This window comes from Oreochromis aureus, linkage group 8 (genome assembly GCF_013358895.1).
Source record: "Oreochromis aureus strain Israel breed Guangdong linkage group 8, ZZ_aureus, whole genome shotgun sequence".
In the NCBI taxonomy this organism is placed as follows: Eukaryota; Metazoa; Chordata; class Actinopteri; order Cichliformes; family Cichlidae; genus Oreochromis; species Oreochromis aureus.
In genome coordinates this window covers 3845080-3865586 of record NC_052949.1, presented here as the reverse complement: position 1 = coordinate 3865586, position 20507 = coordinate 3845080, and the positions used below count along the sequence as shown (strand labels likewise).

Below are 20507 nucleotides of genomic sequence, written 5' to 3'. Positions count from 1 at the left end.
ACGTCTTGGTTAGTGGTCATTTTGCACATAAAAAAAATCATTCAATCATCATTTTTGTGTCTTTTGTTCATTTGTATCCATTTTTGGGTCTCTTTGTGCTTAATTGATTAAGCTGCAGCTGTTCAAACACCTGCACCCCCTCATACTCTGGGTCTTTACTCAGTTCTGGACCTTTAGTAAACCTTCCATGGATGAGACCACTGAAGCATCTTGGCTTCAAGCGTCAAATACGGGATTTGTAAATAACAATCATAGTGCACCCCCCAGTGTTTGATTAACAGCATTACAAGGTGCTTGCAGGGAACTCAGGCATCTAATCTGCTAACACAGCAAGAACGTTAACACGGAAACACTCACCATGAGTTCTGTGTAAGTCGGCCGCTCTTTGGAAACTTTCTTTAAGCTGCAGAAGAAGAAAAAAAAGCAAAGATGAACATTAAATGGTGGATTGCACCACTCTTGCCACAGTTCTGTTCCAGCGTCTGATTCAGTGTTATTCTATAAAAGCGTCTGAGAAGTCGCAGACTGCCAGCCTCTGTGGGTTTCAAGGTAACAGAAAAAATACAACCAAGCACGCTGAGTCACCGAAGCAACAAAGAAAATAGTCACATCAGTGTCTTTCTGCATTCTGAGTACTGCTCAAAGAGCGGCATCATCTTCTGATATTACCAGGAAACAATGAGTGAGGCCATTAAACTGGAGGACGACTTGTTTCTCAGTGTGATCGAGTGTTATTTCAGGTCAGCAGCCGTATATCATGTAAGCATTTCAGATTCACAGAACACCATCAGGCAGGCATCTGACCATCACATGTTCATTCAGCAGCTGGACATTAAGCCTGAATCTCCCATAGGAAACCAGATGAACATGGACTACTCCAGCAAATAGCCGGCCCCAAAAGAAATGTTCAAAAAAAGCCAAAAGAAACATTACAAAGAAAAGAAAAAAAATTCCATAATTTGGCTTTGCTTAAAGGCAGCATCACTTTACATTAGTGGCAGGAAGAAGAAGTCTGTTGGTGTTAGCAGTGCTGGGTGAAAAGAGTTCAGTATTCACATTACTGCCACAACTATGCAGTTTCCACATTACAAAGGTTCTTCAGTTATTTGCATGTTAAGCATGTTTGGGGGTGCAACACTTGTGCTACTCTCAGGTTATTTCAGTTCATGTGGCATGATCTACAGCTTTTAAGGGCTGGAGAAATTAACTAACTGCCCCCAGGACAAAAACAACTGCATCATACTGCTAACGCTGCTAACTCCAGCTCTTTGCAAGCTTCTGCAAAGACAGCACACTAACGCAAAGCTAGCTAAGCACCCAGAGTGATGTTAAAGCTCAGTGTACGCTGACCTCAGCCCTGCAGCCAGAGCACAAACATCTGCAGGTAACAAAGGCAGCGATGAGCTTTAGCCTCCATTTCTACCTGCAAGTGTTTCTACAGTAAATCACCATGGCGATCACTTTAAAGTGTCTTTGTGCTGGTTGTCCTCAGCTTTGTGTTCATAAGTAAACACTAAATGATTGACTGTACTTGTTGGGGATGGGGACTGGTGTTGATCTGTGGGATGTAGCCTACTGGTTTATATTGTTAGTTAATATTTATTTGACAAAATGTTTCAGATCATTTTATAGAGTAATGACAAAGTAATGTAATGGGTATTGTAAGGAATTACTTTCTCCAGCAAGTAATTAAGTAACAAACTGCATTACTCGTTACTTTTCTTAAAAGTTACAGTATGTGTAATAAATTACTTTCTTGAGTAACAGCCACAACACTGGGTGCTACGCAGAGCTTTACAGACCAAAGTCTATATGTCGTAGTTGTGTACTGTCACCGAGGGCAACGTCAAAGCTATGTGGAACAACCAGTAACAGGAGATATTCTTGTCAATGTTCCAACTGCTGTCGCGTGTCATTGTAAGCTCTCAGTCTTCCAGAGGCAGCCAGACTTCTTTAAGCTTCCTGAAGACATTTCATTCGTCTTCCCAAACACTTCTTCACATCATCTAAAAGTTGATGTCACTGATAACTGAACAATACAAGAGTCAGCTCTTCAGGACAAAGCTCAGCGATATATTTGGACTGACAAGCAGAAGAGACACTCTCCTGAGGATCCAAACATTCGCATTCTGGACAGAGAAGACAAATGATTTAAGATGGCCCTACATCCATCTGGCCCACCTCCAAGGTGACAGCCCATCAGCTTTTAGGAAACCTCTCTGGTGTGAAACATCTTCAAGTACCTAAAAAACAGACCAGTTGCTTTTAACTCAAGTTTAAATAAATGTTATTGCATTTTCAGCTTAGTCCTTGCTGCAGTGCAGGTGGAGTGAATCAGGATTTAAAATATGGGCAACCACCAGTCTACCCATAAGCCTTTCTTCCTGTTAAAAGGGAGTTTTTCCGTCCCACTGTCACCAAAGCACTTGCTCATAGGGGGTCATATGATTGTTGGGTTTTTCTCTGTATGTATTATTGTAGGGTCGACCTTACAATATAAAGCACCTCGAGGAGTCTGTTGTAGTGACTTGGCCTCATTCTCAGGTCAGTGCATTCACAAAGCTTTCAGAAAACTTGGACAAAGAATGAGATCACTGAGATTCAAACTTCGAGATTTTTAGCATCAACACCTATGGTATAATTTTGACAATCCTTGATGACTTCCTTCTTGAGTTACTGCATTCACAAACTTAGGTGTCCATGTCAGCTGCCCACCAGTGAAACAATACCCCATCAGCCTTTTACAGCTGAAGGGTAAAAGTCACCAAATCTGTCCACTGAATCTGCTTTTCATCTGTGATTTTTAATCTCTGAAGGTTCTTTGCACTTCTTCCTCATTCCTTCTTCAACTGCGGTGGCTGTAGCTCAGGAGGAAGAGCAGATCTGCTAATCGGAAGGTTGGTAGTTTGATCCCTGGCTGCTGCAGCTTGCATGCCAAATATCCTTGGGCAAGATACTAACCCCAAGTTGCTCCCCAATGCATCCATCAGAGTATGAGTGTGTCTAAATGGTAGATAGTATTATAGAAAAGCGCTGTATAAGAATCAGTCCATTTCCTATTTAACCAGTCGACATTATTACTGCATGAAGCCTCATCACTGTCCATCACAGCAGCTTCTGCAATGGCTGGACTTCCAGAGCTATGCATGAATACAACTTCTGGCTGACTGGACATCATTTCCACTGGAGTAAGATGAAGTTTACACCTGCATCATCACGGCCTTCCTTTTCTTAAAGGCAAGGTTGTGATGCCCGTGTTGAGTTAAGAAAATCCTTTCAGCTCACTCGGCGTATGTCTTCCCGCTACACAAATACCTGCATGTGTCACTAAGCAACAAAGAAAGAACAGAACAAAAAATCCCCAGCAGGAGGAAACATTCAGAGGAGCAAATATCCTCACGTCTCACAGGGAAACTGCAAAAAAGGCAAGAAAAACACAAACACGCCATCTCACGCCATCACCTGCGCTACAGACATAAATCCAGATGAAGCGAGCGGGGATGACCGATCATGTGACCGGTGCTAAGGTGCAGATCAGGTTTTACAATGTAGAAGATCTGAACTTGGAGGCACAATCACAATAATCTCGTTCTCAATGGTGCAGTTACAGTTTGGAGGAGTAACACTACAGAAGCGGGATGGATGCACGAAACATCCGCTCGGCTTCTGACAAACGTCCGAAAACGATACGCAACCGTTTCAGCTGCTCAAGCGAAGATATCCCGCTTTTCTCTCTTTACTTTTGTTTATCCTCCATCTCTCTGTTCTCTTACTCGCAACAGGGGCTTGATGAATATCTCAAATATAATTATGTTAGTTTCCAACAATTACGAAAACAAAATAATCAAAAACTATACTCAGTGTTTAGAGACTATTAAACTATTGCTCGTTACTAACTAACCACCGCTTAATTTTTACCGCCATCATGTCAGTCTCACATTCATGCAGTCATCTGCTAACAGCGACCTGCGCTCTCCTGTCATCCTGCCCGTATGACCCCCAAACCTGCCAGCCTCCCGCCTCACCTCTGTGCACCCTCACTGGTTCACACAGCATTTATGCTCACAACAATATTTGCAGCTCAGTTCTTGTAAATACAGTGACACAAAATTACAAAATTAGAGTAATTAAGCTAGTACGTAGGGATCAGTAAAAAGTGCACAGTTGCATGTTTTTATAGCATATTCAGACACAGTCCCATCCTGTGAAAACAAGAATAACAAAAACAGCAACAATGAAGCCAATCTAATAAAGGGGAAATCATCTGAAGCCCACTCAGCTGGGATCAGTACACATCTCTCTCTGATCTGTAGCAGCTTCGCGACTCTGCAGGCTTCTCCTCTGGAAAGATCCGTGGGTGTTTTTCTGAGACGTGGATCAGGCTGGAAGAAAGTGGGGCAAAGCAAGAAAATAAACCAGAAAAATGCGTACCACTGAGAGGTGAAGTCCACAAACTCAGGGGAGAACTGGTCAGCGGGAAGCTGGGGCGAAGGCTCTTCCACCACCTGCTTCAGCTGCTGGAAAGGTGTCCCCCACGAGTCGTACGGGAAGCGCAGGATGGCGAGCTCGATCTGAGCCAAACAAGACAAAAAAAGAGGTCAAGGAGCATTTTTAGTGCTTTAGTGAGCACACACACACACACAACCTGACACAAACTGTATCTGCACAGCTGCATTCATGTGATTTTTCACCCAAATTCATCCCACGTCGCAGCGTTATTCAACGACTGACCCCAAAACAAGCACACTCTAAAGATCCCACTCATCTCCAGAAGAGCAGCCCACACGTGGCTTCCCAAACATCCGTTACTGTTTTTAACACTACTGTAGTTGTTCCTCTCACTGTTACTGCAGCATTAATGAGTTTCCCACTAAAATCTCATCAGCTGCTTCACCTCCTTCAGTTCAGCTTTCGAGGAACAACAGGTGCTCCAACAATCAGCCCCCGGCAGGTTTTATCCCACACACTGATCGCTCAATCTGTCTGGACCACTCATTCTTCATTTTACAAGTATTACAAAAAACACTACTTCCACTACTCTGAAATCACAATTTTCCTCTTTTATTTAAAACCCATTTTGTGCTCTTTTAAAATTCAGATTGTGCTGGAACATTCGCTGCTCGAACAGCCGATCGAACAGGCAGAGACGAGCACGAGTCAACTGCTGAATCCTTGATGCCAAAATCCTCCTCGGTCCGGTCTGAGCTGCTAAGCTATGAATATTTCACGAGTTTTTCATTTTTCACCGCTAATCGTGTTTGCCCTCGAGATTCTCGGTTTATTTTGCAGCGATGCAGAAAAGGTGAACAAACGTATGCATGAGCGCGAGGCGGCTTTACCATCGTGATTCCTAAACTCCAGATGTCCGACTTGACGTTGTAGCCTTTCTGGTTGGTCTCAGGATTGATCCTCTCCGGCTGTGGACAGACAGAAGGTCACATGATGATGTCAATAACGGCAGCCGTTGTCAAGGATAAGCAGCCCCGCTGCCCCGTAATCCCAAAGCTCTTGTGCACACACAGACCGAGCAACTTACCTGGCCTTAAATACCACTCAGCCAATCAGTAGCCTGCCGAGCAGTTAAAGAGTTACTGGCTCATTAAACATGTGGATGATAATGAGGGACTCGAGGTCGCAGTTATAAAGAGACTTTAATGCACAAAATCTGCTTTTACAGCCAAAACCAACAGGAAGTATGTTCTGGTCTACGTTTTCCCTCCAAGGTAAAAATACTTCCCTTTGTTATCCGTCCAAAGCGGATACTGGCTCACGTATCCAATCCCAGGATGTATTATCATACTTAAAACATTAAAGTCGTAACATTCGTCAACATTCAGGCTGACATGGGTGCTGCTGCATTTTTATGAGCGCAAATCCTCAAAATTCAAAGAAACCTCTGAAGACACCAACACTGCAGCAATAACAGTGTCATTAACAGCTTGTGTTTAAACAGCAAGACAGTTTTCTATGGAAGTGTAAAGTAGTCACTTGTACTTTCCAACACAGACTTCACACGGGAATCTGTGTAGTCTGTCTGTGTTTTTGTGTGGAAAAGTCTTGAGCCACCCAGAAGTTCTCTGCATTTCTCCATCCAGGCAGTCAGACGTTCTTGTAATGCTTTTTTAAAGCGGCCTTGAACAATAGTTCTCCGGCTCTCTGGAGATATTTTAGAGTTTTCTTTTGGACACTTTTTCAGCCCAGTCCTTGTATCTGACCATTTTCAGAGGAATGCTTTTTGGTACGCAGCTGAACACTGACCTATGAATCACTGAAGCACTTTAACTGTTGTTGTGAATTGGTGCTATATAAATAAAACTGAAATGAAGCATGACAAAGGGCACCTAATTCAAAGGCTGAACCAGTGTGGTGTCTACACGTTACTGACAACTTAGCAAAGAACCAATTTTAAGTCGTGCACGTAGACACTTTGTTGCCAGCAGACACAAAAACACGTCACATTTGTTCACATAAATCTTTAAAAAACTCAGTTTGATAGACGTAAAGCACCAGAGCGAGTGTCTGTGAAGCACAGTGGAGGCTCCATCGTGTTTCGCGGGCTGCATGTATCCAGTGACTGAATAGATTCGACTTTTACGAGCACCAACAGATTTTTATCTTACTTAAAATACTATCTGGAAAAGAGCTGACTGGCAGCAGCTTAAAGTTGGCGGTTTATGTAATTTTTTTATTAACAATCTTCATCTAGTTTTTCTGACCTGCATAGACTAAGTCCAGGTGCTGCTGCTCTTCAGCCTGACCTTTAATTCTTTGTGATTCCAAGTATCGGCCAAAATGTATTTTAGAAGCAAAACCTTAAATCTGTGAAGCGTGCCAAATGATGTTTGAATGAGGTGCGTGAGACGAATGTTTCCTCCGGTGGTCCAGAGAACTGGTTGAGCTGAACAGGCTGGGCATTATGTGTTTCCATGAGACTGAATCCTTGCGTAAACTAGGAGCCTTTCTTGGAATTTTAAGTTATCTTGATCGTTCCGAAAGACGCAGCATTATTTCATTTTTATAAGGAAGTTTTCCTGGAAATCCAAAGAGTCGCTTCTTCAATCCAGGAAAACAAAGCCATGTTTCTCTTAATTACACTGTAGTTGTCTCTCGTCTACGAGGCCACACACACTCCTTTCAGTTTTAGTAAAGTGTAGAATTACTGCCTCGTAGTTAGATGCATCAGCCAACCTGCTGCAGTTTATATTTATTGGCTTTCCAGATTATAAAACACATGTAGCGAGGCCCTTGAAGGGATTTAACAGGTGGCCACCAAATCAGTATTCAAACAATTGTGAAATAAGGTCAAAGTCTCGCCTTCTCTTCCCGAGTTGTGTGCTTTTGCAGAACGCCGTCGCAGTAAAATGACCAGTGAACTTTTTGTAAATGTTACAACTCTGAGACGTTTGGCTAAAGCATATGAATTCCTGAGTTATGGCCCAAAGAGTGTTTTGTAAGGTCAAAGTGACCTCTGAGTGTCAAAGTCCATTTTAGAATCCAGACGAACGGACGATCACATCACCGGCATGCATAACAGAGAGCAGGAGGAGGGGGGTGTTAGGGACGTAACAACAGGTACACAAACAAAATGATGCCAAAAGCCAAAAAAAAGTCTCTAATACCTATAAATATAATGTTTTTCATATAGTTTCCATTTGTAAACTACTTCTGATTCATTAACAGGTGTAAAAGTTTCAGTACTTGTCCTACAAGAATCCAAAGCCTTTGCTGTTTTAAACTTGAATAATCTCCTGCTCATGGTCATCCTCTCCTGCATCTCTGGACACAGCTGCTATCTTTAGATCATGTGACTGAAGCCCTCATATGTCTCCTTGTGTTTGTGCCCCTGCAGTGAGTGCATTGGGCTCTCCTCCTGAGTCAAAGCCGTGATCAGTCTGGACAACAACTGGACACTGTGCATCCTCTTGGTTTTGCTCCTCACCTGCTGAGTTACCTTCTGGTTTGGAAAGTTTGGACTGATAAATACTGCTTGGTTGTATCAGGAGTAGAGATGGACCAATCCGATATTACGTATCGGTATCTGTCCGATACTGACCTAAATTACTGGATCGGATATCGGCGAGAAATAAAAAATGTAATCCGATCCATTAAATATCCAAAAAACATCTCACAAAACTTGCAACACGGTGTAACTCAGCTCATAACCGTAGCATGTCGGAGCAGTGTGCTCAGTGATAGAGCGGCTGTGTGTATTTGTAGCCTCGCTACCAAACCAGCATTTCATCTCCGAGGAAGTTATCCCAGAGAGAAGTAAAGCAAGTGTGTAAGTTCATCTCTGAATGTTTATAAAGCGTTCCCACGTTAAGCTTAACAACCGATATATGGAGCGACTGACTCTCTCTCTCCCTCACCTTCCTGCCGCTACTTCAATCGTGAAACTGCTTAATGATCAGCTGATCGGCTTTTCTGTCGCGAGTCCTTCTCTCTTCTTTGTTTTTGGCCCACTTTGCACCAGAAAGAGGAAACCAGCAACTGAACAACAGCAGCACGTTTAAGCTTGATAAGCTGTTGTTAGAATGTATTTAATATTACTTTCTACACCAGGATCCTTTTCTACGCAGCTGACGGCTGGTAACTGTGCAGGGGCGGATCTAGCAAAGTTTAGCCAGGGGGGCCGATAGGGCATGAACAGGGAAAAGGGGGCACAAAGACATACTTTTCTTTCTTATTCTCATTTAAAATATCTAGCTTTTAATAAATAATTATCTGAATCTTACACCCAAAGTTTTAATCTGATGTAAAATGTATAGAAGTCCATTACTATATATAGTAACTGTTAAGTCTAATATACCCTAGTAAGCTATAGTACTTTTTCCTTTGGGAAGGTACCATCTGTGCAGTCTGCAATTCTGTTGAAGAAAGATGTTGAATCTATTTAATTATTCTTGAAAAATAATTTATTTCTGTGCATTTTTTTCACTCTGCATCAAATTAAAGTTGATTACATCGATTAAGCATCATGAGGTGGAGGGTGGGGGGGGTGGTTCCCTATTTTTTTTTTTGCTGGGAGTTTGCAACCCTATTAGTTAGGTTGCTTAATATTTCTGCTAAGTACTCTTTAAAATACCAGAATAGGAAGGATGGAGCAGGTTTAAGTTTATTAGATTGATCAGTGTTGCTGAACTATGAAATATTTTGGGTGCAGTGTATTTTTTACACACAGGTATAACAGAATAGCTTTAGTGTTGTTGTTTATTTAAACTTGAGTATGAACGTATACAAAATGCAGCAAGATATTAAAAAAACAGTTTTATTGATTAAAAAACACACTATATCGGATTCATACCGGTATCGGCAGATATCCAAATTTATGATATCAGTATCGGTATCGGACATAAAAAAGTGGTATCGTGCCATCTCTAATCAGGAGGCCCAGCGTTCATAACTAGTAAAGATGAATTAAACAGAGTTGATGTTTGCAGTGTCTAATCTCACCACAGAACATCGTGAAAGTGGTCCGAACGGTTTCCAGAAATGGTGTTTGGATGACGACAACCAGACGTCGTATCTCTGCAGGGAGCCGTCAGCTCACACATTCAGCTTCACGTTGGACATTATAACATTATAACTAATATTAACCAAAGAATCAACAAAGTGAGAAAATCTTGAGCTGTGTTTGGTGGCTCTTTAGAAAGCTCACACTGGACTTTTTAAACTTTTAATTACAGAAAGAATTTTATTTTGCGTTTTCACTTCAGTCCTTAAAGCATTGCGCTGCTTACCGCCATGTAAGGTTTGCAGCCAGCGTCCATGGTTTTAGCCACAGAGTCCACCAGGTAGCCGCTGATGCCAAAGTCGCACATCTTCACTTGGCCCTGAGTGTTGATCAGGACGTTGGAGGGTTTCACATCTGGAAAGATGGCCAAACAAACAAGACTTTTATCGAACAGTCGCTCTGTTAGTTCTGTTTACTTCCTCTGAGAGAGCAGCTGGCTGACCTAGCTGCAGACTGCGGTCGCTGTTACAGACCGACGGGGTGTCTTCATTTCTGTGACGTATAGGTGCTTTAAAGGTTAACGGTGACTTTGACCCAACAACAGTAGCACGGTGGTAACAGAGGTTTGACACAGGAAGGATCAATTCTTAAAATACCTGCATGAGGTTTGCAAGATTTAGCTCTGTGGCTACAACATATTAATTCTGCAAAGCTTCTGCTGCTCATCCTCAAATGTGTGTTTTGACAAAATGTACTTTATACATTCAACAAAATGTTAAAATTATAGAATTATACTGAAAAACCACCAAGCTTAAAGTAAGATGCTTGCAAAACATAGCAAAATATGTATTTGGTTACCCGAACATACTAAAAAAATAAAAACAATCACAAAATACTTTGATAAAAATAACATTATAAAATAATAGATTTAAAAAAAAAAAAACTTTGATATTTGTTATCCACTGCAGTGAACACTAACATTATGTGACAGTGTATTTTACAGACAGCCACTGTATTTGTCACCAATAAAAAGACAAAATACACTTAATTTATCACATATTTGGGAAACTATTTAAGAATTTCATAATTTATTTTGACATAAATGTAATAACATTTATTGATAAGTGGTGTAACGATTCTCCAGACTCACTGTTTCTGTCCCACGCACGTGAAAACGTTTTTATTACATTATGTGACATAAAACTGCATTTTTATTCTTAACAACTAAAGACTCTATGAACCACAAAGCAGAGTGAGAATTAGTAGCATAAAGTAAATTTAATTAAAATATAAAATTATGCCAAACTTTTTGCTTGTTTATGAAAAATCTGAGCATTTTTATTTTGAAGATCTGTTCAAATTATCGACAAACCTCGACTAATTTAGGCCTTCCTTTACAAATTTCAGCTTACATTTCAACATAACATCATATCACCATCGCCTCTGTATTGACAGTGATTTGATAATAATAATTATTTTAAAGCAACACTAATAAAAAAAGGGCTCATTTTCGAACGCCAGTGGACTTGTGCGCATCTTGAGATGCGTTTGGGTTCCAGTGCAGATCAGCCAGTGATGATGCTTTAACCCAGAGTTCCCCAACCTTTTATGCGCCATGGACCGGTTTATGTCCAACAATATTTTCACGGACTGGCCTTCAAAGTGTCAGGGATAAATACAACAAAATAAACCAGTACCTGTACAAAAAAAAAGACGATTTATTCATAACACACGGGAAAAGACCCAGCGAAACCGAGTAAACGATAAAAACCCTGAAAACCACAAATTTCACACCCAAGTCTCAACTCTCGCGGCCCGGTACCAAACGACTCACAGACCGGCCCAGGGGTTGGGGACCGCTGCTTTAACCGCCACAGACCAACTAGCCTTCATGAACATATCAGTGTATAATGCACACGACTGAATCTCCACACATATTTACACATTTGCATTTTAAGGCAACACAAAAGTTGCTGCTGTTTCACTCCAAGGACAAAAAGAACATTTTCATTAATTTAGCAGAATCGTGTTATTGTCTTAAATAATCCAACAGCTAATGTTCAATCTAACTGCGTTCGATACTTGTGCTGTCATATGCACCCCTGCTAGGCAAGTGCTCTGAAGCGGTCGGTCCAGTTCAGCGCCCCCATCGCTGCTGAGGCTGCACCAGCCGGCCTGTCGAGCGCACACGTGAGGCTGCAATCCACCATTTTCTGACCCAGAACCAGAGACGGAAGCTCGTTTAACTGCTTTAACACAGACGCACTGCTGTGGCTCTCCAGAAAGACCTGGCAAGAGTCTGAAGGGATAATGGAAGCGGAAAACAGAAGCAGCCGCATGCAGCTGAGAGGAAATTGGCAGTGAGAGTTTAATGGGTCTCCAATCTAAGGCTCTTACCTCTGTGTATGACTTGCAGATTGCTGTGGAGATGCTCCAGAGCTTTTACTATCTGTAATGAGAAAGGCCATCAATAAGCAAATGAGCGTTACATAACCCGTATGTGTCATTAAGCTAAGTTGAGCGTTCGCATTAAATTTTAATCATTCACATTATGCCGCTTTAAGTGAACCTACTGAGACAGCGATCTTTCCCAGGATGTCCTCGGGGATGGTCAGGCCCTTCTCAATCACCTGCTTGTAGAACTTGTCGAGGGAGGTGTCCATCAGCTCCATGCAGATCCACACGTCGCCCTGGCAACAGACAGGCAGATTTGGAAACAGATCAGGACAAAAAAAAAGAAAAAAAGGCGCCGGCCGGATTCCAAACAGACAGGAAGTGACAGATTTTCCAGTGATTCAGACCCAGTGAGGAAATCCTGAACATCCACTCACTGCTGCAGGAAGTTTCTGCATCAGACAGTCTGCAGAGGTGCCCCCCGACCCCACTCTTAAACTGTTTTAGTCTTTATATCTATTACTTCTTCAACACCCCTCTGTGAGAGATTTGAATAACTCTGTCCTGACTGATTGAACAACGGAGAGTTCAATGTTTTTGCACTACGGAATATTTTAAGATACTTTCCTTCACTCCTCTCCCCAAAAAGACACGCCGCCACGAACGCACAAAGAAAATGAATAACGAGCAGCGTTTCTGTGACGCTACCTCTCTGAATAGTGCCCCGTAGAAGGTGACGGTGTAAAAGCAGTCCACCGTCCTCATGGAGATGTCCAGATCCATGAGCAGCCTCTTCTGCTCCTGAGTGTTCACCGTGGCACGAATCCGCTGAGGAAGGATGACAGGAAACAAACCGTCAGAGCGAAAGCAGTCACACTTTGTGTTGCAAGAAATGTGCAGCTTATTCACAGGTAATGTTATCCTCCTGGTCATGAGGTAAACAGCAGACAGGACATTTTTTATTCTGGGTCAGAGATTAGAGAAAGGCCAAAAACTGCAGATGGGGGAAACAGCAGAGCAGCTCAACTCAAAGTTTAAAATAAAGTAAAACTAAAACTGAGTCTGAATGTGATTACATCCCCACCTGAGCTTTTCACTTTGACTTTTCAGTTCCACAGAACTTCCCCATACCACATGTAGAAAAGACACAATAATGAGGAGCAGAGAAATACAATATTTACATCCTCCAATCACCATCATTAGAAACTTAAATTTTAAAAAAAAAGACTCGTGGGTTTTAGCTTTGCAAAAAAAACCAATGCAAGAGAAATATGCAACAGAATGAATGAAGCAATAAATGCCCAGGAAGGATCTTTGCAAAGTGTTTCCTCTGGAGTAACAATGGTCGGTAAATAAATAAACGCAAAGCTCCAGCTATAATACCCAAGGTGGTGACGAAAAAAGAGAAAAAAGGTTTGACTTTAACACTAAATCAGAATTCAGATTCAGAGTAAACTGGCAGCTGGATGGCCAAGAACACCTGATCTGTCAGCCCAGCAGGAGAAACCCAACAAATGTCCACAAGAACACACAGTTTGCTTTACAAACCACTTTACTGTTCACTTCACTGCCATACGTAGAGTGATGTGTGGGGTCAACACACACAAAACTGCACTTTTATGCTCATTTCAAAGAACAGCAATCAGGATCATTAATCAAGCAGGATGTCAGAAATCCTTCATAAACTCTGAAACTGCTGAACGTATAGAGCCAGAATCAGGTTTTTGACACAGAATGGGGGAACCACAGATTAAACCTTTTGTATTTCTATTTGTGGAACAAAAACTATGGAACAGTTTTGTAATTTTCAAGTCTACAGCAAGACAACAAATTAGTAAATATATATTTATACTGACCTTTATATGTATATTTATACACAGACTTTTCTTTGCCTTGTTGTCTCTCTTTTGTGGGCCAAGTGTGACAGACATGGTAACTCAACAGTGGATAAATGAGTGCATACATCTTCCTACTCCAGGACTGAGTTGTTACTTTATGTCATGTAGATTGTGTTGATTGTGTTTGCGCATGTATGTGTGTATATATCAGTATGTTTATATTTTGGTTTGATGTACAGTGGTTTTGTGGGCCTACAGTTCGATCATCATCATTAACATCATGATGAGATGATGCTGAGAGTCCCATCCTGACCTCCTTCCCTGTGCGCTCTGCAGTTTTTACACGGAATAAAACGAGCAGTTTCCATTTCCAAGTCCAAAAGCAGCGCATCAGGTGAGGAGCGAGACCAGGACCACACTCTACGTTTTTGTATCTCCACTTTCTTATCAAATTCTTTAATGGTATTCAGTTCACTCTGTGAGAATTGTTGAGTTTAAAGGTTAGAGGTTAAATATTCTAGTCGTGCATGTGCGTGGTTTGCGCACAGAGTAGAACTGAAACATTCGGACGCACATTTGTGTTTTTGTGTGTTTGTCACTTTGCTTTAATGGGCTCGTGGTTAAACAAACATTCCTGAAGGCTGGAAATCGTCTTTCCTTTTACCTTAACAGCCATGATCAGGCCACTCGGCACGTGTCTCATCTTGTCCACCACGCCGTACGCTCCTCTGCCGAGCTCGGAGATCTGCTCCAGGTCATCTGCCTTCACCTCGAAATTCTGCACAAACGGAGGACAAGTTCCAGTGGACACCAAACCCACAGGGCGAGGAATCTCTCATGTCTCTTTTAAGCCATGCAAAAGTCTCCTCCACGATGCAGTGGGATACTTCCTAATTTTTTTTTGTTTCCAATTGTTCAAACACAAGAAAAAAAGAAATCTCTTTGACTTGTGGCCAACTCGAACAGAGAACGAGCAGCCAGCCCTGCCAATGGAAAATTCCACTTATTTGAGGAGTTTAAAATAAATATTTTTACTGCCTGATGGGCAATAAAAAGCATTCCAGTCTAACCACAATCAGAAGTGTTCAATTCGGCTGTAATGTTCATCAGGGCATTCTTTACAGCCAACAGAGCCGCGATTAAGCCAACCTATGTGGATCAACCAAAATTACACTGGGAGGAGGAAAAAAGTAAGAAGTTACGTAAGAGACCGCGACAAGAGGAGGAAAAAAAAAGCATCAAACCCTGAATGGGATTAGGAAAGGTGGAAAAGAAGACAGTAAATGAGCCAAAGGAATAAAATTACCTTCTCTCCGATTGTTACACAAGCTTTCGAATCCAAATCTCTGGGGGGTCTGAAACACAAAAACATTTGGTTACATATGAGCGGGTTAAACTGTTCTTAAGAGGACACGTCGCACATTTCAGGAACAAAACAGCAGAATTTATTCTTCTGCAAAAACACCGACTATGAAAAGGTGCTTCTGGCTTTCAATTCACTTCAATTTTATGTTATTTCCTTAGCGCCAAATCACAACAGCAGTCGCCTCAAAGTGCTTTGTATTGTAAGGTAAATGTCCTTTGCTTTGGGAGCAGCGATTAAAATTTTAAAAAGACAGAATCCTGAAATAAATAACGGAGCTTTTTTCCCATCAGCACCAGTGGAGAGAACACAGACTGTATATAAGAGACGGAAGCAGCAACATCTGTTTGTTATTAAACCTAAAACTGAGTATTTTTACGATCTTGGTTTTGAAACAGGATGTAACAAGACCTGGCTTCAATTCAGTTTTATTTATACAGCACCAAACAACAGCCGCCTAAAGGTGCTTTATATTATAAGATAGACCCTACAATAATACATATAGAGAAGAACCCAACAATCATATGACCCCCTATGAGCAAGCACTTTGGCGACAGTGGGAAGGAAAAACTCCCTTTTAACAGGAAGGAACCTCCGGCAGAACCAGGCTCAGGGAGGGGCGGGGCCATCTGCTGTGATTGGTTGGGGTGAGAGAAGGAAGACAGGATAAAGACATGCTGTGGAAGAGAGCTCGACTTTTCAGGCCTGGAAACTGCATCCATCCTTTATACCACAGGGGTCGAACTCCAGGCCTCGAGGGCCGATGTCCTGCAGGTTTAGATGTGTCCTTGATCCATCACAGCTGATTTAAATGGCTAAATTACCTCCTCAACATGTCTTGAAGGCCTCCAGAGGCCTGGTAATAAACTAATTATTTGATTCAGGTGTGTTGACCCAGGGTGTTTTCTAAAACCTGCAGGAGTTCGACATCCCTGCTTTATACTATTCACTTAACCTGTTTATACTACAGTGAAAAAAACATAGTAAATAACTAATAACAAAACTATATAAATAATATTAGATTAATTAGATATAGTAAATAAGATGCAATACACAAAATAAGAAATTAAAATAAGCAGAAAAATACTACAATATTAAACAGATACTTTTATAATTTAAAAACAATGACAAGCACAGTTAAACACAATAATGTAGCCACAGTGTTTCTGACATTTCATCTACAAGTTGGCTGTGAACCAGAAACGCCTCTGCAGCTGCAGGTTTCTTAATGAAAAGGACTCAGTTTAAAAATACACTGAACACTAATTTTTTTTGTTTGTTGCAGAAAACCTGTTCTTATCAAAAGGCAGCTGCAGACTGAGATTCATGTTATCAAAAAATGTGGAGAAAGAGGTACAAACAGAGGCTTTTATTGTGGTGAGAACATGCAGTTATCAGCGTAATTAAGACCAAAGAAATGTACTCTTTCATGTGCACACGCTGCTTGAGGGTGTGGCTGACTGTAAAAGAGTGCTTACAGAGAAAGATGGTATTAGTGGGAGTGTAACTTCCTCCTCCTATTTCCTGCTGCTGCACAGATTTTCATTTCACATATTCAGCATTCTGACTTGATTTAAGAAAGGGTCAGACATGTGCAAACCAGGATCAATAATAACACAGATATAAGCATGCGTGCATGTTTCAGTAACATTCTGCAGAAATGAGACTTACACTGAGCTGGTACTGGTAGCCTGCTCAAACGCCTCCTTGGGGAGCTTGAGCACCCGCTTCCTCTTACCTAAAAACAAACACAAAACAACACGAGAAGCTGTGAGAGTTACAGCCGCGTGAACAGTTTGAAATAAAATACACCAGGAGACGTCGTCAGAACCACTGACTACAACAGTAACTGGGGAGTATTTGATACAGCTTGATGATTCAAGCCACACTGACCGCCAGCATTAATGGTACAAGTTAATTGTGGAGCTGCAAGCTGCTCAGATACAACAGGGCAGCTGTGCATGTGCAGCTGTGCATGTGCAGCTCTGCACGAACGAGGAGAAAGGAGGCTGAGGGAGACAGACACTGGGGAGTCTATTTCTGTCTCCCAGTGAAAGAACAGCAAAAGCTTTTTTTTTTCCCCCAAACTAATTGTTGACAAGCAAAACCTATCCATTATCTTCCAATTATCCAAAGTTAGGCTGCTGTGGCAGCAGGCTCAGCAGGGCATTCTAGACGTCCTTGTCCCCAGCAGCACTTTGCAGTTCCTGCTGGCGTCTCCTCCCAGCTGGGCGTGCCCGAAAACCTCCAAAGGAGGCATTTAGGAGGCATCCTAATGAGATGCCCAAACCACCTCAATTGGCTCTTTTAGACATGAAGGAGCAGCGGCTCTACTCCAAACTCCCTCCGCATATCTGAGTGCCCTTACTCCGTCACCCAGAAGCTCGTCCTGCTCGTGCCGGCAACCCTATTCTTTTGGTGACTACCCGGAGCTCACAGGTTACAGGCTCTCATCACCACAGCAGTCCAGTACAACCTCATCACTGCTGGCTCAGCAACACTGTTTGTTTGTTTGCATCACATTTCACTTCAGGGATTTTTGATTAATGAAACTCAAAATGGTGAAAATCTTTCCAACTTTGTTGCACATGCAATAAGCGTCACTCTTAACACAGAGCTGAAGTGTGGAAGCAACAATTTATTCATCGTCTACCTGATCTGTCTGCCGGTGCAGAGGTTAGCTCCTTGAACTGGTTTGTGGGTTGCCAAGATGTGGGTTGAAACTACACAATCTGGCAACATTGTATATGTATTTTAGTTGTTCATAATAAAGTCTGAGAGCCATACAAATGACTAAATTTTACCTGCAAGGATAGGGAAAACTGTGAGATTGTCTTAAAACGTACAACTTCTCTGTTCACAACACAAACAAATATCAAAGATCTGTGACATCAAACCAAGAGAAGAATTCTTTCGACACTTCTAGAAGCAAAAACCTCAACATGACATTTTTGGTTGAATTACAGTAAATCACATATCTGCTGCAACTCCCTGTATTTGTGCAAACTTGTGTAATAGTGGAGTCTGAGTGACGCTCAGAGCAGCACAGAGCAGACTCATGAGGCTCTGGAGGATGGGTTCACTGGCAGTGGAGCGTACTGCAAGATGAAAGCATACTTAACTTCTTAACATAGCTCAGGATGAGAGATCAGTTCATCATCCTGCTCAGCCTTTGTTTTCCCCCCTTCGGCAACACCAGAGCGCTCGCTCTATAAACCTGATTATGTGCATTTTTCTGTCCATTTAGTCGTCGTGCAGCTGTCAAATCTCAACAACATTCAGAGCACAAATACCTGCATATATCTGCACTCCAGGACCATCAACTGTTCAAACACAGATGATCTGATACTTCTTCAACAGCGACCGGCCACTGAAAAGCCAAAAACGCCCACTGCTGTAAAAGGGATCGAAAGATCCCGCAGTTAGCACTCCCTGACCTGGGCCGGATCAATCTACAACGCGGGTGCTTTACGACTGCATTTTTCCATTTTCTGCTGATACAGCGTCTTATCCGTACTCACACTTGGATGCAGTGGGTGAATCCAGATCCTAACTGACACTAAGACACAAGAAGCCGAAGGAGAAAAGGAGATCTGGGAGCCCAGGTGTGCTTGCTCCATGTGGAGATGCTACACTGACAGTTTAACGGCCATACGCCTCGTTAATGCGCGCACTCGAGTGTGTCGATGCTCTCCTCGTCTGCAGGTAGCAACTGGCTCCAGCCTCCTCAGACTGGCTCTTAGCAGCTTAGCCCAGCCTGAGTTTGCTCATCATCAGATTCATTTCCTGACGGGTCTTAGGGGGAAGAAATGGATAGATACTATGCCTCTGCTCACCCCCATCAGCCTGCTCTACAAAAAACAAAACCATGCAGTTTACACCCACATGCAGGTCTGACCTTTGGTATGAGACACCTGCTTTCAGTTTAGCAGCTCAAAACAAATGAGAGGAAACCCTGGTGTCTATGCATGTTCAACGGGTCAGGAAGTGACCCACTAACATGAAAATCTGCATGTCTGAAGAATAACAGAAATGTCTGGAGTCAGAAACTTTGCTCTACAATTTCACATCAATTACAGAGTAAATTGTCAGTTAAATTTTACCACAATAAAGACCAAATATGGGTCAGATTACTGCCGTTTCCCAGTAATGAAAATAACCTGCGGTGAATAAACATTAACAGGAGCTGAAGTTTAGCTCGTTGTTTCCAGCTGTTGTGTGGATCCTGCTGCAGACACACATTTATGTGCATTCACTAAACACCACTGCACACCGCTGGTAACCTAATGAACTATGACAAATTCCTGATACGTGAACGCTGGACTGATCTGACAGGCGAGCAGTCGCACGCAGAAAAGTCTAAAATCTGCCGTTAAATCATTTATTAACGGTCATTAGAGTTTTACTTATTTTTGCTCAGTTTAGTTTTTTATTTCATTATAATTTATAACTGGTAACAGGTTGAGTGCCTGAAATGAATGAAAGCACTGTGTGAAAGAAGCTTGCACTAAGAAGCACTTAGAGTAGAAAAGCACTAAATTAAAGTAAACTACAGCTCCGTAATAGATGACTGTAGTTACTGCGAGATCATCGTCTCATTTTAAAGCCTTGAGATGAGCCTCTTCATCACCTTCACCTTAAAAAAAACAACAAGACTTGTAATTGACCACTTCTTAGCCAATGAATGTGTGGTTTCACAACACAAACCCTCCATTTTGAAAGATTTTCAGAATGGACTTTTTTTTTTTTTATGAACCTAAATGAGTAACTGGAACCGGAAACTGGGCAGGAAACGGCTCACAGACTTCTGTAGAACCAGAAGCCTTTTTGCAACCACAGCCATCAGATAGAACGCAGCTTTAATGCACTTCCACGCAGGCTTCCTTTTTCTGACCCCGAAGCTACGTCCGCGTTTTATTCTGTCCGTGCGATAAACACGTGTGTCTGTACGGTTGTTCTTCATCTGGGTTGTGTGAGTTTCATCAAACTGACAAAACTACAGCTGTTTGAGCACAACATGTCATTTCAGTTTGTTTTTTATTATTCTAAAGACATTTTTGCTCATTTAAGTGTGTATGGACACATTTCTATGTGGCCTTAGTAATAATAACTACTTCAATGTGGCAGCAGATAGTCTATAATGCACATTACACACATGCACACACAAAAAGTGCACTCAATAATTACACAGCCTGGTGGGGATACATCCAACAGGCTATATCATGTGCAAACAGCATCCCGGAGGATGAAATAATGAATTGTCATTGTCCTGTTTCTTTATGATGAACACATGGAGAGCACAGACATGTCTGTAGATTTTGACAAACTTGCGTAATTCCTTCCTTCCTGTACTCGTAATGATTCTTTTTACTCATAGAGGTTTACACCCACATGTGTATCCGAAATGCTGAGGAAAGCCACGTGCTATATGCATAACAGCGAGCGCTGAAGTTCTCAT

At 41.9% G+C, this 20507-nt stretch overlaps 1 protein-coding gene across 2 annotated transcripts in view; it reads right to left on the bottom strand.

The window, feature by feature from the left end:
• Nucleotides 1–20507, bottom strand: part of map2k6 (mitogen-activated protein kinase kinase 6) — a 43274-nt gene that overhangs the window by 7811 nt on the left and 14956 nt on the right. For both annotated transcript variants that reach the window (XM_031750438.2, XM_031750439.2), the window contains 10 exons: nucleotides 16721–16787; nucleotides 14993–15041; nucleotides 14351–14464; nucleotides 12557–12676; nucleotides 12028–12144; nucleotides 11852–11903; nucleotides 9741–9868; nucleotides 5340–5417; nucleotides 4432–4571; nucleotides 358–403 (listed from right to left, as the gene is read on the bottom strand). In XM_031750438.2, the coding sequence (XP_031606298.1) occupies nucleotides 358–403; nucleotides 4432–4571; nucleotides 5340–5417; nucleotides 9741–9868; nucleotides 11852–11903; nucleotides 12028–12144; nucleotides 12557–12676; nucleotides 14351–14464; nucleotides 14993–15041; nucleotides 16721–16787 (911 nt within the window). The remainder of the gene's footprint in view (nucleotides 1–357; nucleotides 404–4431; nucleotides 4572–5339; nucleotides 5418–9740; nucleotides 9869–11851; nucleotides 11904–12027; nucleotides 12145–12556; nucleotides 12677–14350; nucleotides 14465–14992; nucleotides 15042–16720; nucleotides 16788–20507) is intronic.